We start from the raw sequence: 24,248 nt of genomic DNA on the forward strand, positions 1-24,248 counted from the left end.
TATGTAATTATTAATGTTCACGTGCCAGTTGAGCTAAAATATTTATAATTTAGGAAGTTATTGGTATAAACTGAAATCTGAAATTAAGGAGTAGTTTTTAATGTCTGTTAGAGTTTTTAATGTGTTGCAAGAGATATATTTCAATCCATTTCTTTCCTGCATTTATGAAACTTTAAGCACTAAAGAGTTGAATTTGCTGCCAGCTTTTCTGAGGGTCATTTTGTGCCTGACAACATTCGTCCAAATGAGACTAACCACACCACCCACAGGTCAGTGCTGTGCTCCATCCTCTTGCTCCCCAAGAACCAAGTCGTAATGAGCATGCAACCAGAGATCCTCATTCATAGAAGGTGTCACTGTGCAGAGACTAGTTGGGACATTTCCACAATTCCAGATGCTTGGAGGGCTCTCCAAATTCACCTCCTTAGAAAACGAAAAGGTATGCGGATTTGTATGACACAGAAATGGGATGATATGTGGGCTGGTAGTCTCATTTTTAAAAATACCAGAATAATGAAAGCAAGAAGAATGCAAGTCAAATTACCTCGATATCATACAAATTCACAGCCCTGTGGGACTTGAAAAGGAGTGAAGCGTAACCCATTAGCCATAGGACTATAGGGAAGCTATGAACCCAGTTCTGGTTGAAATTTGGGCTGGGAGGGTCCTGGTCCCACCACTTACCTGCCTGTGACCTTGAGCAAATTACCTAATCTTACCATGCCTCCATTTCTTTATTCATAAAATAGACCTTCACATTGTATCTACTTCATCTCACTATTGTTTGGTTCATTGAAATAACTTAGGCCAGCACTAACAATTATTGACATGCAATAAACATGCAGTATACTTTAGTAATAATAATTATTAAAGTCTTAAACTTGGATCTTATAATTGAAGGCATCAAAACACCATAGAACTGATATTTCATACAAAAGTGTTTTATCATGTTTGGAGATAATAAGAATAGTTTTTTTAAGCCTATGCCTCAGAGAGGCATTAATAAATATTCTAGTAGAAGCATCAAGCTCTCACAATGCCCAGACATGGCTCTAAGTGCTTTACCCGTAACAGTACCTTGACTACTCAAAAGAACTCTACAAGGAAGTGTTACCATCTTTACCTCTCAGGTGAAGAACTTGGAGTACAGAGAAGTTAACTTGCTTTCCCAAAACCACACTGCTAATAAGTGGAGAAACAAAAATTATAACTAAAGTTTACTTAACTCCAAAATTCAAACCAGGCTGAATGGAACCAAGATAAATTAGAGTCAACAGTGGGAGAGGACCAACATAAATTAGGGTCAACGGGGGTAAGACTCACGATGAAGTAGGGTCACCAGTTGGTAAGGACCAAGATGAAGTAGGATCAAGAATGGTTAGGACTGAGATAAATTAGGATCATCAGTGGGTAAGGACCAAGATGCAGTAAGATCAAAAGTGGGAAAAGATCAAGATGAAGTAGGGTCAACGTTGAGTGAAGACCAAGATGAATTAGGGTCAATAGTGGGTAAGGACCAAGGTAAATTAGGTTCAACATTGGGTGAGAACCAAGCATAATAGTGTTATCGATGGATAAGGACTGAGATGTATTAGGGTCACCAGAGGGTAACGATGACTGCACACATTTATCCATCCAAGAAATACCTGTTGATAATGCTGTGTGCCAGGCGTCATTTGTCACTAGCGACGCATGGATATGTGGAGTATGTCCCTGGCTGACGAACCTAACTTTCTAGTGGATTCTATGCATCTTTACAAGCCATTGATTTTTCCATGCTTCCAGAGCCCACTCCAGGCCCTGCTGGTCCAGATCCCAATTCAAGTGGTATACTAGGCAGGAAAGATTCCAGCAGAGAAAATAAGATAAATTTGTATTTAACAAAATAGAAGTACAAATGAAACCATCGACTATGGAATGAGCAGGTTGTCTCAGTTCCCCTTTCAAGTAAATGGGGAGACCACATCTGACCAGTGTGTAAAATCAAGTCCCATGCAGAAGGATTCCAGCAAGCGTCCTTTACGTATGAAAAGGAAGAAGAAAATTTCCCCGTGAAACATACTCAAAGTAGAGAACAATCTTTTTGATTCCATTGTTATTTTAATTGTATACAGACATAGGGGTCTTTGCATAGTTAAACCTTTCCTTCTTTCATAACTGGATGCAAAGCCCTGGTCCCCCAGACGTCGTAGGACGTTACTCCTCAGCTTTGCAGCCTGGTGATGTGAAGCGAAACACGATTTCCCCTTTCTTATGGTGGAAGAAAACAGAACACAACAGCAAGGGGCTTTTCCCTCCCCTGCTCGTCCTCTTTCCCCAAATGAATTTTGGTTTGCTGTGAACCCTGTTTGGCTGAGGAACTGTTCTTGATGGGGAAATGTAGATCTTGCCTACTCTGTGGCAGGAAAAGGCCTTTTCTTTCATTTTGTAAGAAAGAGCACAGAGTTCCTCCTGCATCTGCTCCAGCGGTGCCTGCAGCCCAGCACAGCCAGGTGATGCCATTCCCAAACTGCTCAGCCCCCAACACTGTGGTGGCCACAGCTGTGGGTGTCCTGCTGGGGCTGGAGTGCTGGCTGGGTCTGCTGGGCAACGCAGTGGCGCTGTGGACCTTCCTGTTCCGGGTCAGGGTGTGGAAGCCGTATGCCGTCTACCTGCTCAACCTGGCCCTGGCTGACCTGCTGTTGGCCTCGTGTCTGCCGTTCCTGGCCATCTTCTACCTGAGCCTCCAGGCTTGGCATCTGGGCCACGTGGGCTGCTGGGCCCTGCGCTTCCTGCTGGACCTCAGCCGCGGCGTGGGGGTGGCCTTCCTGGCCGCCGTGGCCTTGGACCGGTACCTCCGTGTGGTCCACCGTCAGCTTAAGGTCAACCTGCTGTCTCCTCGGGCAGCCCTGGGGGTCTCGGGCCTCGTCTGGCTCCTGATGGTTGCCCTCACCTGCCCAGGCTTGCTCATCTCTGAGGCCGCCCAGAACTTCACCAGGTGCCACAGTTTCTACCCCACGGCAGATGGCTCCTTCAGCGTCGTCTGGCAGGAAGCACTCTCCTGCCTTCAGTTTGTCCTCCCCTTTGGCCTCATCGTGTTCTGCAATGCAGGCATCATCAGAGCTCTCCAGAAAAGACTCCGGGAGCCTGAGAAACAGCCCAAGCTTCGGCGGGCCCAGGCACTGGTCACCGTGGTGGTGGTGCTGTTTACTCTATGCTTTCTGCCCTGCTTCCTGACCAGAGTCCTGATGCACATCTTCCAGAATCTGGGGAGCTTCAGGGCCCTGTGCGCAGTGGCTCATACCTCGGAAGTCACGGACAGCCTCACCTACCTGCACAGTGTGCTCAACCCCGTGGTGTACTGCTTCTCCAGCCCCACCTTCAGGAGCTCCTATCGGAGGGTCTTCCACACCCTCCGAGGCAAAGGGCAGGCAGCAGAGCCCCCAGGTTTCGACCCCAGAGACTCCTATTCCTGACAACAGCCAGCGTCCTCAACACCCGTGTTTATGGAACTACCTGCGACCTAAATCATAATCACTCCTACTTTGGGATTCTGGAAGAAGAGGAAATCTTGAGACTGCAATACAAGGATCAGAGCATAAACATGGGCACAGTTGCTGCAGGTGTGGTCTTATACTTTGTTGACCGGGATGGTCCTCTGTGATTTTACCTTGTAGAGTGGCAAATCAAAATGAACAAGCCAGAACCTCCTCCTACCCAACTATGATGCAGATTCAGTCGCTGAACTGAAAAGTCGGGCAGCTACTGCATCTCCACACTTGAAGAAATGTAATTTGCTAAATCAGTGAAGGAAGAGAAGAAAGCCGGGTGCTGGCATCTTTGCAACTCTACTTGGTCTCAGCAAGTCACTTTCATTTACTGTGCTTCAGTTTTAAATGCAAAAAAAGCTATGTTTTCTTCTCACCTGCTATGCAGACTGGGGATGACCGACATCAGAAAGTGCCCTGGTTCTAAAAGGAGGCTCTGCTGTCTATAAGGTACTGTTGTCCATGCTAGGCTTTATTTGGAGCATAACGTTTTTGTTTTCATAAAATTTTGCTTCATTTTTCTAGATTATACATCATGTTAAGGAAAATGTAGTGAGTTCTCTAGTTTACTGTTAGAAACTTTTTCCTGATACATTTCTGGAATTTGCCTCTAGAGCTGCTTTTTAAGTTTGAATGCCTAAAAGGCTTTTGAAATGTACTTTGCTTCCCCTGATGTGAAAAAAGGGTCACAGAACTTTATGCCTCCTGGGAGAAGTACACAATGTAAGATATCTCGTGGCGTTTGAAATGGTCATTTCTAACCCCGCTGGCACAGCTGGTGGACAACGGTACACGGGACCTGCCAGGGTTCCATGGGCCACACTGTGAAGCTGGGCAGGTGTCCAACCCCAGCCCCTGGATGCCGTTACAATGGCTCCATCTTTTCATCTCATTCCTTGTGAATTGTGTTCCAAAACTGAGTCTCATGATGATGATAAAAGATTTCCAAAGTCACTTTCCTTGTTGCCTTATCTCTCATTCTCTGCTCAAACCTCGAAGTTTGCTTAGGACCAAAAAGCAGTCACCACCATGCCCAGAGGAGGTGGAAGGCCTGCCTTGTCACCGACATGGGCCTCCTGAGCCTCCCTTCAGCCTCCCTGCAGCTGCACTCCTGTTATTCGTGTACAGAAGCTATTCTTTATCTCCTAACACGATACAACACTTTTGTACTAAATATCAGTTCTATGGTGTTTTGATGCCTTCGATTATCCCACAGGGGTAGTCCCAAGCTTTCTGTCAAATTCGAGGCCAAAAATAATGGCTTTAGGCAACAGAAAATGGCAAATCTCCCATCTGCAGAGCTGACGGCTTGCCAGGGAGGTTCCTTATCAGAACCAAATTTGAAATGCGGGAGTGGGTTCCGCCTGTTCTAAGAAAGGATGTAAAAATCTGCCTAACAAAAGGAGTATCATTTGGAATTCTACCAGCATTACTTTGCTACTGTCTGAGGTTTTATTTCCTCCTAAGTTAAAAGAATTTCAAAGGGCTAAGAAAGGAACAGTGACCAGATAGTTGTGAGATGGCTGAATAAAATTCTTTAAGGTGGACATGTTCTACGCTGTGCCTGTTTTCTCCCCCTTGAAACAGAAAAGAAATATCTTCGTTTTTCTCCCCCTGATCTTAACGCATATATAAATTTTAAATGCCGCTTTGAAAAACCTAACATTTAACAGAATCATTTTTTATATCATAATAAACCCCCCATAAGCATTCACAATAGTCTACACCGTGGGTGTTTCTTAACTGTTTTTCTGCTGTTGGATGTTGAGATCCGTAACTCTGCGCAGGTGGAATCCACGCAGTGAAGTGGCATGGTCCTCTGGCAGACGCCCTGTAGGATTAGACCCCCCGATAGACGCCCTGTAGGAGTTGACCTCCTGGCAGACGCCCTGTAGGATTAGACCCCCCGACAGACGCCCTGTAGGAACAGACCCCCACAGATGGGGACAGGCGCCCTGCAGGAATAGACCCCCACAGGAGGGATACAGCCCGCCCCTCCACTCACAGGAAAGGCTCTGCAGGTCAGCACTCTGCATGGGGACTTCATGGGGCTACCAACTCTCCCAAACGCCGTGATCTATGCCTTTTTCCCTAGGGGTGCACTGTCTTTTCTCCAGAATGCTGCGACTTTCTGTACGCTCTGCCCTCACTGCATGCATTTTTAGCTTGGGCGAAATCCCCTGTCTCTGGGGAGGTCTCAGCTCCACACTGCTGTCTCTCGAATTCTTTCTGACATCGCCTGGGTGGAGCTGGCCGCCCTCCACTCTGCTCACAGGTGTGCCTGATGCAGTGCTGCAAGCCTAGGGGGTCCAGAGCTTTTAGGAGGCCCTGATACCTCGGCCAGCCCCAGGTGTTCTGGTTCACTTGGCCTGGGGAGGAGCCTGGGCCCTGGTAGGTCTGAAGTCCCCTCATTAATTCTATCCATGGGCAGCCAAGTCTGAGACTCACCAGGTGAGTGGCTCAGGGCCTGGGCAACAACATCCTGCCCCATCACTTCTTAGCTCTGTGACCCGGGACAAATCACTTCACTACTCTCAACTTTCCCCTTCTGTAAAATGGGGATAAAAATGTACCTTGTGGGATTATGGTGGGGATGAGGTAAAATAGCACAAAACATTTAGCACAGAGCCTGGTATGTCATAAGCGTTCAGTAAATACTAATTTGCTGTTTTTCAGTGATCACACAATTCTATTTTCATTGCTTACTTCCCCAACCAGACTGTGGGGCCTTTGGGGACATAGTTTTCCCCTCTGTATTCTCAACACAGAACCTGGCATGGGAAGGGTGTTTTATGAACTGGAAGTTGACAAGTTCTGTGAAATCAAAGGTTGATTATCATTCTTCTTGGGTAGCAGATCCTTTTGGGATCTTCTGTGGTCCTTCCGTGTGCCTCATTTTGCTTCTCACATCTATGAAATGGGACTTTTCTTGTCCCTCAGGAGGCTGAGGATCACGTGAGTGGCCACCACCTCTGGGGATATTTCTCACGTGTCCAGCCCCATAGCATCAAAGGAGCATCCACAGCACTGCACACAGATGGTGTTTCTTCTTCAAGGAGATGAGATAGCAAGGGTCTTATTTTCTCCAGGTTATTGTCTCTGAATAAGGAAATGACTCAAAAGGGAAGTGTGGACAGACGGTGAGTGGCGAGTCTCAGGACCACGACTGTTTTGCTGCCAGTAGCAAGTTCCAGTTTCTTTTCTGCTGTGACTCACTTGTTGTGATGAGGCAAGGGCACCGTCATGTCTGAGAGCCATGCAAATCAGCACGGTCAGAATTCTGGCAGATCCAGGAAGGACCGCTGGGAGCTTCAGTCTCCACGGGAGGAATGAATTTCTTCTCCGTACAGAGGCAATGCTATCGGCTGGGAAACTCCGCTAGTTGTTTCTCTTTCTAAAACCTACTGGGCAACAGCTAGAGAAAGCTCGTCGTCTGTCTTCTCATGATCATTTCTGCCAGTAATAAAATAAACGCTTTCGATTTTCTTAAAGGTCAGGACAATAAAAGGACTCTGCATTTGCTTGTGGGCGTGGCTGGGGACTGTGAAATGCATTTTGAGACTCTCAGGGGCTTCCAGAACATTCCACTGAGTGCTTGTGAGGTCCTCAAATAATAACCATCCTCACAATGCCTCTTTAGCATGTGTGGTAAAAGACACATAAAACGTATCATTCTCATCATTTTTAAGTGCAATTCATTGGCATTAAGTACATTCACATTGCTGTGCAACCACCACCACCAGCCACCTCCAGAACTCTCCTCAGCTGGTAAAACTGAAACTCTGCCCCATTATACAGCAACCCCAGACTTCCCTTTCCCCGGCCCCCGTCAACAACCACTCTACTTCTTCTCGCTATGGATTTGACCGCTCCATGTTCCTTCTATGACTGGAAACCTATAGGATTTTCCTTTTATGGCTAGATTATTCTACTGAGCAGAATATCTTCAAGGCTCACCCATGTGACAGCCTATGCCAGAATTTCCTCTTTTTTTGAAGGATGAATAATATTCCACCGCTTGCATACACCACATTCTGCTTATCCACTCATCCGTGGGTTACCTCCACCTTTTGGTTGTCGTAAATAGTGCTGTTGTGAACACAGGTGTACAAACATCTCTTGGAAACTACTTGAGTTCTTTTGCATATTTACCCAGGAGTGGAATTTCTGAGTCATATGACAATTCAATGTTTGATGTTTTGAGGAACTGCCATATTGTTTTCCACAGCAGCTGCACTTTTTGCATTCCCACCAACAGCACACAAGGGTTCCAGTTTCTTCACATCCTCACCAGCACTTGTTCTTCTCCAGCTTGTTTGTCTGTTTGTTTTTACAGTAGCTCTCCTAATGATGTGAGGTGGAGAAATGCTTCTTTGAAAATCAGGAAATGCTTAGTGTCTTCAGAAACTAAGAAGAAATCTCTGTAGCTGGACCCTGGACACTACAACTAGGCCAACAATAAGTGTATAATGTGGCCACACCACACTCTGGTCCATGAGATCACAGGCCATTTCCATTTTTAAGTCTCCTTTGTCACTGAAATCACAAGTTAGAGGACAAGTGTATCCAGGAATTCTGTCAGCATGACCGTGGTCAGCAGCAGAGTGTCCTCGTGGCAGCTCCATGTGCCATTGGATCATCTCCTCTCATGCCCCCGAGCTCTGCAATTAGAATAGGAGCCTGAACCTCCTGTTCCATCACACAGCTAAAAAGCAGCAGCGATAAGACTCCAACTAAGGGCCTACAGGCCTCGAGTCCAGGAAACTGCAGCATCTCCACTCATCTCATACTCCACATTTTGGTTTGTGGATTCCCTGGACTGGAAGTTTGTAGGCCCTTAGTTTGGGTCTTGTCTCTGCTGCTCTGTAGCTGTGTCATCTTGGGCACATCATCACGTGGTGTCTACTTTTTTATCTGAAAAAATGAAGACAGTGACACCTTCAAGGGACTGTGAAGACGGCTGAACAAACACATGGAAGTACCACTCAAAACCAACCATGGGGATTCAGCTGCCTGCAGGCCAGGCCCTGCCCAACATGCAGAGAAGAGATCAGCATTTCCCTCAGTGTAACTTAGAAGGCCACATTCTCCTTTCCACAAATGGCACAAGATTTTTCAATAAAAAGGGGACCCTTAAAAAATATTGTGTGGGTTGTGGTGAGAAAACAAAGGGACAGTGAAAACAGAAGAGCGAAAGATCTTCTCTTTTGTCTTCCTTGGGTAGGACCCTTTCACCTTTCTTCCTCCCAGCATTGCAGCAATGCTGCTGTTACACAGAGAGCCCAGCCCTCTTGTTTTCTTCTTTCTCTTCAGGTAATGCTCCCTTACTCCTTCACTCTCTGACATTTCAAAACCCAGTTCATTTAATGACCTTCCTTTATGAGAATGTGACAGGCACTCCTATATGGCCCTGGCTGTTTTATCTTGATTCCTCATAATCAGCCTGCTGTGATTTGAATGTCCCCTCCAAAACTCAAGGTGAAACTTAATTGTCATTCTAACAGGGCGAGAGGTGAGACTTTAAGAAGTGATTAGGTCATGGGGCCCCACCCACATGAATGAATGGGTTAGTTATAGCAAGAATGGGCCCCTTGGGCTTTCTCTTTCACACACACTTGCTTGCCCTTCTACTCTTCCGTTGTGAGATAACATAGTAAGAAGGCCCTCATGAGATGCAGCTGCTGATCCTGTACTTCCCAGCCTCCAGAACCATGAGTTAAATCAACCTCTATTCTTTATAAATTACCCTGTCTGTAGTATTCAGTTACAGCAAGAGAAAATGGACTCATACACTGACACACCTTTCCATAAATCAGACACATGGTTTGAGAGTGTAGACAGTCTATGTATGTCTGCTTCCATAAGCCAGCACAGCCAAAATGCAAAAGGCCCCAGTGTTGTGGTATAATAAGTAGTTGTTGTTGACAAAACCTATGAGATAAGCAAGGAAGGTATCAATATCCTCATTTATAGATCAGAAAACTGATACTCCAAGAGGCTCAGGAGCTTGGCCAAGCCTGCATGGCCACTAAATGACAAAACCGAGATGCAGTCCTAGATCTCCTGGAACTGCTCCAGCACTCTTATGTTGTGGTCTCCTCTTGTCTTAGTCTCTTTGGGCTACTCTAACACAACACTGTAGACTGGGTAATTTATAAATAGCAGAAATGCGTTGATTGCAACTCTGGAGCCTGTGAAGTCCAAGATAAGGTGCCAGCAGATTCAGTGTCTGGTGAGGGCTGTTCTCAGCTTCAAAGATGGCACCATGTTGCTGTGCCCTCACACAGCTGGGATTACAGGTGCACACCATCATGTCTAGCTAATTTTTGTGTTTTTAGTTGAGACAGAGTTTCGCTATGCTGCCCAAGTTGGTATCAAACTCCTGGCCTCAAGTGATCTACCCACCTCGGCCTCCTGAAGTGCTGGGATTAGAGGCATGAGCCACCATGCCCAATCCTACCACCACAGGTTTTAACATGAATTTTGTGGGAAACACTAACCTTCAGACTATAGACCCCATTTTTCTCCTCTTTGTCACCTTTGTCTTTGGGCTTATGTTTGCTCACTTATATTTTGATTTTCTTTATATCCAGAGGTGTTCTGGCAAACCGACTCTCTGTAGAAAAAGGAAAGTAGTAGAAAAGTAGCATTTTCTAGTTTCCATTGTATATATACTCCCAGCATGGCTGATGTTAAGCTACCAGCAGTTTTAACAACTGGCTGTCCAAATTTCTAAATATTTCACAGCCGACTCTCCAGAACGTCACTGCCTATGACCCCTTCTCTGCTGTGCCATCAAGTCCCCAAGAGCTGTGTGTCTGCCACTCTTGACCTGCTGTCACCCGTGCAGAATAGAAGACTAGAATAGAACTGAAATATATTAAAGGCATCCAAAGAAGAATTGCCTGCAGACCCCAATAGAAAACCGTCTACAAGTGTTGGCAAGGAGAACAGATGCTAAGCTTGGACTTGGAAAGGTGCCAGAAGCCGGTGGTCCTGGCCAGCATTTGACCCTGGCAACATGCTTGCTGTCAACTCAAATGCATCACCTGCACCTGGAAACATCTTGCCATGAAATATCTTCTTAAAGGCCACCATACAGTCACCAAACCCAGGCACCCAGAAGAAACTCAGTGAAATGCTTCACAGCTTTATCATTTAGTAACTGGAGGATGACAAAGGCAAGGCCTTTGATTTCCAAAGAACTGAAACAAGGCAAGAGGCTGAGATAGATGGTGCATAGAGCCAGACATCCTTGGATTAAAGTTTCAGGTTCTCCATGTGTCAGTTGTAACTTACACTCTTCAGTAAGTCACATAACTACCTTGTTTCATGTCTATAAAAGGGAGGTCATGCTAATCTGTACCCAGTAAGGTTCTTGGAAACATTGAATTGCTAAAGCAGCCTCCTTAAACATGAGTTCATGCCAACGCTTGTCCTTGGAGATGCCCCACAAGAAAGTTCCATGATGAAGTATGTTTGGGAAACACTGAATTCTGCACCCTCAATGGATCAGACTCTGCTTTTTTGTAATGAGTGAATAAAACAGCAATGCATCTATGGATATGGGAAATTAAGTTTATTTTGAGGGAATATTTTAAGTGAAAAGAAAACTTAGACATGTAAGAGCAACCAAAAAGTGCTCTTTTACAGATTTCTCTTTTGCAGGATTTCTCTTTTACAGATTTTCTTCCAAAAGTATACAATAACATGGAACAGTTGTTTTGTTGTATTTAACATTCCAATAAAGGATAGCAGCATTAATATTGGGCCCAAACTACTTCTTGTTTCCTAAGTTAAGCCAACTGAGTCCAACATGGTAGGAATTGTAGGAATTGGGGAAGAGGCTGGGTCTCCTCCATGGCTCATTAGCAGTTGGTAACCAGTTTCCACCCTGTCCACCCTGACTTTCTTGCCTACACCCCACCTTCCCATGCAGGCCCCAGGATGCTCTTGTCTGAATTGTGACGATGTTTATGACATATTTACTCTAAGACAGTATTTATTTATCTTAAACACACATGGGATAAGTACTATCATTAATGCCCATTTTACAGATAAGAAAACTGGGAATGTGAGGGTTGGAATAACTCACACAAACTCACACAACCAGCAAGGGACAAGACTAGGACTCAAATGCCAGATGTAGGCTCTAGGGGATGGCTCTGCCCTCTCTCCTATCTGCTGGTGAAACCTACGGACTGCATTTCCCAGCAGCCACCTGCTTCCAAAAGTCATACAAAGACAAAAAAAACTGAGTTTGCCAAGGAAATGAGTTGGGCCAAGACCACTAACTTTGTGTGTGTCAACCTCCTCCCCTGGGATGTGGCTGCCAACTCAGGCTGTGGCCGCTTGGAGCACATGAGGGAATCCTCTCTGTCAGCCCAGCTCAGCCCATAGAAAGGAGAACAAAATGCTCCCCACATCTTCATTCAAAAGGGACAGTTTGCTTAATGCACCACTTTGAGTCAACAAGGGAATTGAGTCTTCCTTCTGTGACATTTCTGCTACCATTTTCACTTTACATCTCTAGCAGTTTCTGGAGACAAGAGTGGGATGGAAATCAGCCCCAGAGAGTTTCCCTTTGCTCCTAGATGCCAAGGCAGCCCTTCCAGGCAAGAGGCATCTCTGTCTACAGAGGGAGAAGGGGGAGGAGGAGGAAGTAGATGAGAGGGAAGGAGAGAAGACATCAGACCCAGACATGCGCTCTCTATTAGACCCAGAACACCTGCTTTGCCGTCACAGACCTGGCAGTTAGGGTGGGGAGCAAGTTCCCGGGCTGGCGGCTGTGTATTGGCCACTTAAATACCTTTCATCTCACAACCCTTTAACTGGCTGTCCAAGGCCTAAATTCAGCTGACCGACAAATTTTGATTGGCTCACAAATAATTTTAAAATGTGCACATTATATTTAGTTGAGTTGTTTTTGTTTTTCAGGTGAGTCTCTGCATTTTTAAAAGGCTAGATTTCAGCTCTTCTTGAACACCAGAAGATTTGCAAGCCCTGAGCCCTCACTCCCGCTCTGCATTGGCTGGGCCGAGGAGCTGGCGCCCAGAGGTGGGGTGTGCTCACCCTTCTCCCATTCAGGTCCCTGCCTCATCCCTGCAGGCATGTATGTGTGTGGACCACACCTCACTGGGTTTCAAACATCATTTTGGTGTCCCTTCCTTGGGAAGTATAATGCTTAATTTCATAAGTGAACCTGGCTGGGCCATGGTGCCCGATGGTCAGACGCAAGTCTAGACGCTGCGGCGGAGGTTCACTGCGGCTGTGATGAGCGCCTATTCTCAGTTGACTCTGAGTAGAGCAGGTGACCCTCCACAATGCCTGTGGGCCTCATCCCATCCCTTGGCTTTAAGAGCAAAATCCGCGGGTTCCTGGAGAAGGAATCCCGCCTCCAATCTGCGCTTGAGTTTCCCTCCTGCCAGCTTGCCCTACGGGTCTCAGACTCGCCTGCCTCAAGCTTGGGCACCAATGCCTTTAAATAAATCCCTTAATCTACATGCACCACTTGTGATTCTGCCTTCCTGGAGAGCCACGGCTGACAGTCAGGAATGTGCTGTGCAACCAGAGGCAGCGATTTCGGGGATGGCTGGTGGTGCAGATTTTCAAAAGGTTTCCTTTTACCCCTTCATTTCCATTTTCACCACCTCCAGCTTCTCTCACCCACGTGTGCTTTGTGCCTCTTACTTTCAGGCTTTCCTCTCCTCCCACCCCGTGCCCCCCGCATCACACAGCATGGTGACCCCCAGACTCCCCTACTATGCTGTGCTCTGTGGCCCCCAGAGCTGTGGCATGGCTCTGTTCTACACAAAACCAAACAGTTCTCACGCAACACCACACCAGTCGTATATTTGTATAGTGCTGTTAAAAAATGGAAATTCACCAGATTTCCTATTGACCTCTGGACAGGGCCCAGAAACTCAAATTGCTCTGTTAGCTATATATTTATATTATACTTTCTTCATTCAGCAAGATAAAAGCAGCCAACTCTCGCCACAAACCTATCCCCACTTAACACATGCGTGAAATGAATCACCAATTCTGAGTGAAGTGCTTTTGCCATTTAAAACACATTAAAGATCTATTTAACAATAGTGATTATTTTTAACTTTTTTAAGTACTGGCAAAAGGAACCCCCTTTAAACCTGAGCAGGCACTTGGGCTGGAGCACACTGGACGTTCTAGAGCAGGAAACGTGTTGCCGGAACATGGCCCCTCTGTGCTGCTGGCAGAACCTGCCAGGAGGGTTTTGGTTTCTAACGCGCACATCAGTGGCTAGGAGAATTCCTCCGGGAAAGGAAACACTCTCGTCTTTAACGACTCCTTCTTCTCATATTTACTAAAACTCTGAAGCCCTCATATATCTGTTTTCAAAAGGCTCCAATCCAGTTCCATAATAAGGAGTCCACGGTGCCTGGAGCACACGTGTGATTGCATTATTTTACCTACAATTGGTCTAAAAGCAATTAGAGCTTTTATTGTATTCCAAAACATTTTGTATTTCAAAAAATTTCGAACACCAGAATCCCACAATTTTAAGAGCTTGCTGTCTAGAAAAATGCATTAGTTGTTTCTTTTGCCAATAGTAAGGTTACAAATAAAAACCTGCTTTAAAAAAAAACAAAAAAAAAAAACAAAGGAAGGAAACAATTAAAATGTAGGCAAAATATACTGACAACAAGTGACTTCATCATCGAATTGCTTGGTACGTAAGGAGTGTGTGGGTGAGGGAACTGATGAAAATAGCTTCATTGGCAGACGGGGCAGAGGATACCCACCACCCTTCATGGGTGGCAGAGGGGTGGGACTAGAAGATGACACAGACTGATCTGGAACCACCACAGGCGCAACACCCATTCATATCCAGATGGCAGATGGAGGGACCCTACGGGGCACTGGTGGTTGGTAGGTGGGCACCCTCCCCTCAGCCCAGCCCACCCTCACTGGGACCCTGTGGGGCCCCAGCTGCCCTCTGAACCATGGCAACTGTAACAGCCAGCAGGAGCCTCAGGGTAGCCGTGGTTGGCAGCCGGCCGGCCCAGCATCCCTTCTTCAGTTGCAAAATATTGACATGGTCTGAAAATCTCCAGACAAGAGTCAAGGAAGCCAAACCTACCATTTAAAAGACAAGATCTACGTAATACCCAAAAAGAGGGTTACACATTTGCTTCTCGGAGAAATTTGGCATCAAAACAGACTCATATAATAGCACATGTTGCTTTGACCCACCTCACACTCAACTTATTACTACTAACCATGGCTTAATAAATTCACTGCTTATTCCATGATGCAACCTCAAAACATCTCACCCACCCCTGTGACTCATCTTACCGAGACAAGCCTGTAACAGCAATATTGGTGCTGTAGGTTGGACTGAAGAGTTTATGGAGAAGAAAACATCTGAGTGACAATTATATGCCTGATGGACGAACTAGGGACTCAGAGTTGAAAAGCTATTCCCTGCCAAAGAACTCACTTTAGGGGCCTCCTATCATGCAAACGAAAATAAATGTGATGCATTTGTAATTGCTCTAGGTGGTATTTATTTACAAAGCACATTGGAAACAGAAGTGCAGCCCAAACCAAGAAGTCAAGGATGGTTGGATGGACATGGCCCTTGAAGTGGTACTAACAGCCTTTTCTTTACCTGCATATTAACTAGACATGGGTCTTGAGTGCATGACTCTGCATGACACAATGCAGCCCTAACTTTGCTTCACCTCCATGGGAGACATAGGCTATGGAAGGTAAGATGCACAGGACAAATCCATGAACAGGCAGATAGGCGAGTGTATGTGAAGCAAGGAGGCCAAGAAGAGGGTACAGCATTGGCAGGAGGGTCCTCAAGTACAACCTTACAGGGTGAGCCCACCTGATCCATGCCAAGGGGCCAGAGATGAGTGTGGCAGTGAGGACTGCATGGGGTCAGGCCTGGCAGGGTCTTTGAGGAAGGTCTAGAGTTGAGGTGCACATGCTGGTGCCATCAGCCTATGTGCCGTCCTGAAGTCCAGGGGTGACAGGGTGGCCTGGGGAGAGCATGCAGGGAGAGGAGAAAGGGAAACCCAGCCTGGCATCAGGACCACTACTGCATGTCAGGGTCAAATAGAGTTGGAGGGGCCAAAGTGAGGCAGAGATGGAGCTGCCCACCTAAGAGGGAGGAGAGCAAAGCCCACTGCCCAGGCCCTGGAGAGGGGCTCGTGCTACCTGCAGGAGGCAGCTGAGAGGCGTCTGCTGCATTGGCTGCATAAAGCACAGGGCAGCCTTCTCAAAGATAGCTTGGTGGGATAGGGGCAGGGGCCAAACTTCAGGGGCTCCAGAGTGAATGGGAGCATTGGAAACAGGTAGAAGACGAGGAGAGAGGGCAGAATACAGAAGTGGGGTTCAGAGTTTGTGTCCATCTCACTTTCCTTTTTACTATTAGATGGGAACAATCTTCCACTTGACCCACGGCAGGCCCGGGGCAGGGGTGTGGGCGTGGCAGCACCGCTACTGGGAGTGGAGTTTAGGACAATCAACAGGCACCACAGGTGCATCCAAGCCCAGACCAGGTCGGCCTTTGCTGGGAAGGGTGACTTCTACCTTTGAAGCTGGCGACAAAGGATCAGGGGAGGCCGGGCGCGGTGGCTCACGCCTGTAATCCCAGCACTTTGGAAGGCCGAGGCGGGCGGATCACAAGGTCAGGAGATCGAGACCATGGTGAAACCCCGTCTCTACTAAAAATAGAAAAAAATTAGCCGGGGGCAGTGGCGGGCGCCTGTAGTCCCAGCTACTCGGGAGGCTGAGGCCGGAGAATGGCGTGAACCCGGGAGGCGGAGCTTGCAGTGAGCAGAGATTGCGCCACTGCACTCCAGCCTGGGCGACAGAGCGAGACTCCGTCTCAAAAAAAAAAAAAAAAAAAAAAAAAAAGGATCAGGGGAGAGCCAAAGCCCTGGGCCCTGGAACTGGCCACAGAAGATGGCAGAGCCCCTACAATGCCACATCTCCTGTGCAAAGCTTCCACCAAGGCCTATGGGCACACGTGAGTGGGGAAGAAGGGGGGCAGGTGGAAGGACCCTGGCCAAAGCCATGGAGCGTCAGGCCTGGGGACAGCTCAGAACGATGGCCCATGCCTCAGATGAGTAAATCATGAAACAAAATTCAATGTAGGTTGACTCAAACCCAACAGAAGTTCATTTCTTGCTCACACAGGAGCACCAGGCATGTGGAGGGTCAGTGTATTCAGGTTCTGCTGTTTCCAGCAGCTGCTTCCAAGATCTCCTGGGCCTGCTCCCTCCGGCCATCAGGAGAAAGCCAGCAGGCGCACCTGTGAGTGGTTCTGAGCACCAGACCTGGAAATGATGCATTTCACCTGTGTTCAAGCATCTCCGGCCAGACCTCAGTTCCATGCCCCACAGAGTCCCCAGGGGCTGGGCAAGGTGGCTCAGCCATGGGCCCAGGAGGCAAGGGTGGTGGGCAGCTGTCCACGCTGCAAAATAGATGCTCTGTAGCTGGTTAGAGTGAGCGGCGAGCCGAGCAAACAGCTGATAGGAGAGATCTCAGGTCATGAACACTTCCCTGGTTGCACCCCCAGCCCCGCCACACAGCCACATTGTCTCTGTCACGTTCCCTGGAGAAATGTGAGTGAGGAGGCCCAGGAGGCTGAGGGACAGGGCCAGGGTGCTGGTTCTCAGAGGGCACCCCTGGCCACGGCCTCTGATGCATTTGTGTGAGACAGAGTCAAGTCAGGTCTGCGGAGGACTAGAGAAAGAGGGGTCCTGAGAAGGCTTTTCCTAAGGAGAGGCTGCCTCCAGGCAGAACCACCTCTCCCGCCCCACCCGGACACCTGGGGGCCCAAAGACAGCAAGGACAACCATGAAAGCCAGCTCGCCCAGGGCCACACGCACTCCTCTGCCGTCCTAGTGCACAATCAGAGGAAAATAGTCCTATGTGCCAGGATTCACCAAGCTGGAAAAGAGAGGTTGCCTGGAATGATTATTCACCTTTCTCCTCAATTTTGGACTTGTATAATGAATTCTTGGTGAGTAGAGATCACATCATTTTATATATCTTCTTTTTATTAACTTAATATCCTAAATGTCATTCTACATTATCTGCCATAAAAATATAGAGAGGCTGTATTTCCTGATTTACACAGGAATAAATATATATTTATTCTGCTACGTATATGTTCACATAGCAAAAACATAAAATAAAATAAAAAGGAAAGAGCCAATCTACTATTGCGAATGTTAAAAGCAACAAAGAAAAAAAATGAACAGGAGCAATAGTGCAGGGATATTTTTCTGAAGATTTTTCGCCACGGGTGCAAAAAGTTAGTATAAGATTCTATTAATTTCACATACTTGTTATCCAAAATAAGCTGTAGAGTTTCCCCACTAAGGAAGGTGAGAGACTCCAGGAAAAGGTGCAGGCACTGGGAGGCGGCTCGTGCACCAGAGGGCAGTAGCACCCCGTCCAGGGCAGGGGCACTCTCGGCCGGCTCAGGAGCTCGGCTCCTGGTAAAGCCAGAACTTTAGGAATCACATTTGCTCCCCACTGGCGTGAAGTGCGAGCTCATCTGTTTACATTCCAGGTTCAGAAAAGGGGACCCAAAATGTCATGTGACATCCAAGAATCCAGTTCTTTCAATGTTAGGCAGGAAAATGAAACCTTCTTCAAATGTTAACACTAATTCTAAATACAGTGTTCTGAACATTTAGATGGCCCGGCCGCGGGCACCGTGGTAATTATTAGTGGGCTACAGGAGAAAAGGCTCCTGTGTACAAGGCGCATCCCAGGTGACCCCAGCCTCGCTGCACAGCGCCAGCCATAACTCCTGAACGGCCTTGGCCTCGTAGGCTGCCTCGGCTACCACTCATCTACCGCTGTGGAGAGGCAGGCCCTCCCCTCTGGTTAAAGAGAGGAGTCCGGCTGCCTCCCCTCCATGAAACTGCTTTTCTCAGTATCTCTCGCCCTTCATACATGGTGTGTTTGTGATTACTGAGTGCACGTGGACACATGACCACCCGCTAAAGAGCGTCCCAGACTTTCTTTCACCTGGGTGTAACCATGTGACTAAGTGAAGGCTCCCACGCTGGGAGCAGAAATGACTTCCACAGCTCTCCAGTTGTGTCTTTAAGGCCACCTGCTTCCCCCATCCTGCTTCTTGTTGTCTAGAATGGAAATGGGCTGGAAGGAGGTACCGCAGCTCCCTTGGGCTGAGGACAGCTTTGAGGTAAGGAGAACAGTACTCTGCCCATCATCCCCGGCTGTCCACCTGGACTCGAGAGAGGAATCAGCCAAGAAGTAGAAAATATAAATCATTCCTGCCTTCTCTCTTATATGGATTTACCTAAATAAGGCACAGGAATATCATCATCATTCCTGCCTTCGCTCTTATATGAATTTACTAAAATAAGGCATCAGGAATATCATCTATTGGCAAATGCAGTGCAAGGAAGAAGATTGCAGCTGTGCATATTGAGTCATAAGCATGAAATCAGGTCATAACAGACCACCCTGAGCTCCACAAACACACCAGAGTGAGGGGCCTGCGTCCAAATGCTGCAGCCTCTTTATTCTGTGAAATCACAAGATTGTGAGTGCGTCAGGTTCTCAGAGCAGCCAGCAGAATGTAGCATGCAGACCACCCCAAGCTCTGCAAACACGCCAGAGCGAGGGTGGCCTTCATCCGAATGCTGCAGCCTCTTTATTCCGTGAAATCCCTGAGCACAAAGACCATGAATACGTCGGGTTCTCCACAGAGCAGCCAGCAGAATGTAGAATGCATTAGGGCAGCTGTGCTCTGTGAGGCTGCAATGACTCAAATCGTCTAATGGTAAATGTAAAATGCCACCTCCTTCTGTGTCCTACAGAAGAATGTGCCCCAAGAATGAGATTAAGACAAGAGAGAGTCCCCCTGAAGTCATGAGTCTTGAATGCTCTGTTTATACAAATAGGGGGCACAACAGGGCCTGGCCCCCCCCTGGACTATCACAGCTGCTTTCTGCTGTCACAGCTGAGATCACCATCCTCAGGTCCTTGAGAGGGGGATGTCTCTGCTTTGAATATGGAGGCCACTCAGACTTGGGGAAATTCCCCACTTCCCTGCCAGAGAACTGGGAGGGGAGGAGATGCTACCCCTCAGGGCAGGGACCAAGGCAGGAGGTGAACCACTGGGATCAGATACTGAAACTTGCACCACGGGTGGGTGCTGGAGCTCAAGGCTGTGCACGGGTGGGTGCTGGAGCTCAAGGCTGTGCACGGGTGGGTGCTGGAGCTCAAGGCTGTGCACGGGTGGGTGCTGGAGCTCAAGGCTGTGCACGGGTGGGTGCTGGAGCTCAAGGCTGTGCAGGTTAGAAAGGCAGGTGTTGTCTCACCAGGGACCACAGCCCTTCTCTGCTGTCTCTCTGTGAGATCTGCACCTGAAAAGCCGAAATGGGAATGAATGTTTGGAACATAACTTATTGGAAAGGAGGAAACTATGTAGAAAGAAATTCTCACGTGTCTAGGTTAACTTTAATAGGAAAATATGCCCTACCTTCAGGGAAATAGATGTTAGGGGCCAAATGGTGTCCCATTAAAATTCATATGTCAAAGTCCTAACCCTCGGTATCTCAGAAAGTGATGATATTTACAGACAAGCATTTTAGACCAGTGATTAAGTTGAAAAGGGCCTTTTGGGTGGGCTATAATCCAATCTGACTAGTGTCCTTATAAGAAGTTTCAGCTCACAGAGGAAAAGCCATTTGAGGCCTCAGGAGAAACCAACCCTGCCAACACCTTAACCAGCCTCTAAAAATGTGAGACATAAATGTGCTGTTCAAGCCACTCAGTCTGTGGTATTTTGTCAGGGCAGCCCCAGCAAACCAATGTTCTAGCGTACTTTAGCATATATACTACATTCATGGAGACCACATTCTCTGTACATATATCTCCAGAATGCCTGTCATTTGCACACATTACAAGTCTTAAAAGGATTTGAAAATACTGTGTTTTCCTGGCCTCATTTAAAATCCAGTCTGTCTGTCCTTAGAAGCAAATCATGTACAATTTGTAAGGTAATACTTAAGAACCTAAATGTTGAGATTTACATATAGTAAGATCTCACGTATCTAGAAATAATTGAATACTGGGAGGTTCTAACACATTGCCACTATTAACAGACAATTCTGACAAGCGCAGAGAGCTAAATTCCCCACCAAACATATAGAATAATGTTTGCAATGAGTGGAGAGGAGGACTAAGGGCAGACAGTTAAGGTTCAGGAAGAGACGGTCAGAGCCTGAAAGCGAAACGATATGGGGAGAATCAATGGGAACCACTGAAGAACAGCCCCTTCTATCTTAATGTCTCCTAAGAGTGTCAAGTTACCATGGCACCTGTTCTGATGCCCAAGACAGCAAGAAAAATGATGTTACCTAATGTACTATATTTAAGAAGAAATACAGTATGTGGTATATTTTAGAAACATTTTTATACATCATAGCTAAAATGTTTAAAAAGTTATTCTTAAAGAAGTCAGTTTCATTTATCTGAACATTTAAATTATGCAGAGAAGGTCATTTCCCAGTTTTGGCAAATAAGCAAGATGTTTCTGTGCCAGTTTTCAAGCATAAATCATCTTCTTAGATCACATCAGTGCATTGATCACACCGAAAGAAGTGTCTGGGTAACAACTCCTCTGCTTTGCTTTCTAGAGTCAAACACTAACAGATTTGAAGGACATGAGAAAGCCTGAATACCACTGTCTCCGGACAGTGGGCCCCTCACTCTGAACCTTGAAGCTGAAAGAAGATTCCTACTTCATGTACAGAACGCATTTTTTATTTTGCAAAGCCAAAACCATGCTTTAAAAATACAGACTTTGAATCTTAAGACATCATTTTGCATTTTAAAGAGAGATATAGTTAAAGCTTATGAGAACAATATAAAGTTTCAAATAACATCATTGTCAGGTTTAAACATGTCGGTATTTTTGAAATTCATGACAGTATTTATTTTCCCTTTTTTTTGAGACGGAACCTCGCTCTGTCACCCAGGCTGGAGGACAATGGCACGATCTCAGCTCACTGCAACCTCTGCCTCCTGGGTTCAAGCAATTCTCCTGCCTCAGCCTCTCAAGTAGCTGGGATTATAGGCACCCACCACCACACCTGGCAAATTTTTGTATTTGTAGTAGAGAGGGGATTTCATCATGTTGGCCAGGCTGGTCTTGAACTCCTGACCTCAAGTGAGCTGCCTGTCTTAGCTTCCCAAAATGCCAGGATTACAGGCATGAACCACTGTGCCTAGCCCATGACAGTACCTTCCTAACACGTGTTTGTATTTTTGTAACACAAGTTGATATTTTTCTAATGTTCATATATTTACATAGCCCTTTAAAAACATGAGTTCCATGAATTTTCTATGTCGTTGAAGAGAGTTGTTAAAATCTGATTCCATCACAAACTTCAGACCCCTTTAAAATCATTATCAGAAGCCAGCATAATTCCAGCTGTCCCCTGGCTAATCTGCAGCTCCTTATAACAAAAGTCTTCAGCCACACATTACTCTTCAACCACATTAAAGAAATGGAACAAAACTTCTTTCTACATTGTCTCAGTACAGTTGCTTTCTTTAAAAAAAAAAAAGTATTCTATTTATTTAAAAAATTAAAAACATCTAACATTTTAAACTGTACAATAAATCCCAATTTCATTACAATACATTAATCAAATCTCTGTTGAGTCCATTTTGTTTGCTGGAACTCCTTTAGGCACTCAGAGGACAGCCGTGAGCAAGATGATTCTAGCTCCTGTCTTCGTAGCACTCTCAGCCTAACAGACATTGAGAAAAGAGTCACTCATGACAGAGAACAGCTCCCAGGGAAATAAAAGCAAACTGACACTTCCCTAATGGCCCACTACAACCTGAGCTGCTTTATCCAGTTGGTGACAATTGTCACCAACACTTGTTCTGCCATTGTCCCCATCTTCCCAAAGCGCTTCCAGGTTGTCAACACTTGAGCTTGTCTTTCCGCCTCCATTTTACAAGGTCAGATTGTTGCCCGTATCAAAGGGAAATGAGAAAACACCAGCTGGCCAATCCTGCCGCTTATAACCAGCAACAATAAACAGTCTGATAGATAAAACGTTTAAACATTTGCCTAAAACGAGCGATGTGCGGGCTTCCGTTTGTTTTTTTCTGTTTTAGTTTTTCAAACCATGCCATCATTTTGTGTTGTAACCAAAAGACACTGTGATCTGTGACCGCTTCTTGAGTATTTCTGAAAATGTTTACATTTGTCAACAATTCACTTTAATTCAGCATTTCCCAAAGGCCGTTTTGTGAAACGCCCGGGCAGATATATACCCCAGAGCTACAAAACATTCCTTGTAAAGTGTGCTGGAAGCTGCTGCCTATCAGAGACCACCCCACCCTGAAGAGATCACACAGCCCATGAGCACATTAAGTTCTGCAAGAGAGACGCTTGCTTGATTTTGCTTAATTCCACATTTTCCATGCATATTTGGCCATAGACTTTTTTTTGCATAACATCTATGAGTATGTTTCACACATGCCTTAGGGAGACTCAGCTTCCCATCACATAGTGAAGGACGACGCATTGTCGTTATCTGCGGTCTCACTGGTCTGCCGGGAAATGTTTTCTGAGTACCTCCCCGCACAGGAGAAGCCCGAGGACTTGTACTTCCTTCTCACACACCACAGGTCCTTCATGATCTTCAGAAAGTAGTTTCTGAACTTCTGCCCAATAAAAGCATAGAGCACAGGGTTCAGGCAGCAGTGCAGGAAAGCTAGGACTTCTGTGACAGTTTTCGTATAGCCAAGTAGCTTTTCGCTGTGGCAGGATCGGTTCATGTTACCCAAATTTGCAGCTGTCACAAGCAGGACCATGTTGTGAGGAATCTGACAAGCCAGAAACACAAGCACCACGGCTATGATTACACGGATGGCTTTGTGCCTTTTAGAATTCTGAGCTTGCACCAAGGTTTTGACAATGAACATGTAACAAAATATCATGAACATCAAAGGGATAAAGAAACCAAAGAGTAGCTCAAGCCCCAACATCAGCAGCTTCCACTTGATGGGCTCCGAGACGGTCTGGTACTTGGGCTCACAGACATCGCTGCCTTGGATGTTGTATTTCTGGTTGAAGATAAAAGTTGAGCTGGAGATGACGACTGACACTCCCCACACAATAAGGCAGATGACTTTGCTGCGCAGCAGCGTTCTGTATCGGAGCCGGAACGACTTCGTTGCCTGTACGATGGCGATGTACCGGTCCATGCTAATGCAAGTCAGGAGCAGCATCCCGCAGTTAAAGTTGATGGCATAGATGCCTTTCATCAACTTGCACATGGCATTGCTGAAAACCCACGCACCGGTGGCGTGACTCACTGCCCAGAATGGGAGAGTAAGAACAAAGAGGATGTCTGCAATGGCCATGTTCAGGAGATAGACGTCTGTCATAGACCTGGCCTTCTTATAAAAAGCAAAAGTGATCACCACCAGAATATTCCCCAGGAGGCCAAAGACACAGATCAAGGAGTAGGCGATCGGTACAAACAGCCTGGAGAACTGCCTGACCTCGTGCAAGGTGCACAGTAACATTTCAGAATCAACTGTGTAATAGGAAGTATTGACTGACGCAAAATAATCTTCACTGGAGTCGAAAACATCGCTGAAATTCATTGATTCCTGGAAAGGAAACAAAGACAGAGTTAGCGGCAGTGCAAT

General features: G+C 46.5%; 2 protein-coding genes across 4 annotated transcripts in view; one reads left to right on the forward strand and one right to left on the reverse strand.

The window, feature by feature from the left end:
* Nucleotides 1-2,318: 2,318 nt before the first annotated feature.
* On the forward strand, nt 2,319-5,074 carry GPR31 (G protein-coupled receptor 31). The gene has a single exon (XM_015448419.4). It carries the CDS (start codon nt 2,370-2,372, stop codon nt 3,453-3,455), a length of 1,086 nt encoding a protein of 361 aa, XP_015303905.3. The 5' UTR covers nt 2,319-2,369; the 3' UTR covers nt 3,456-5,074.
* Nucleotides 5,075-21,313: 16,239 nt separating this feature from the next.
* The window catches only part of CCR6 (C-C motif chemokine receptor 6), a 28,493-nt gene continuing 25,558 nt past the window's right edge, over nt 21,314-24,248 (reverse strand). For all 3 annotated transcript variants that reach the window (XM_005551442.5, XM_045391726.3, XM_015448490.4), the window contains one exon: nt 21,314-24,209. In XM_005551442.5, coding sequence (XP_005551499.2) covers nt 23,094-24,209 — 1,116 coding nt within the window. In that variant the 3' untranslated portion in view covers nt 21,314-23,093. The remainder of the gene's footprint in view (nt 24,210-24,248) is intronic.

The sequence above is a fragment of the Macaca fascicularis genome, chromosome 4, assembly GCF_037993035.2.
Source record: "Macaca fascicularis isolate 582-1 chromosome 4, T2T-MFA8v1.1".
In the NCBI taxonomy this organism is placed as follows: Eukaryota; Metazoa; Chordata; class Mammalia; order Primates; family Cercopithecidae; genus Macaca; species Macaca fascicularis.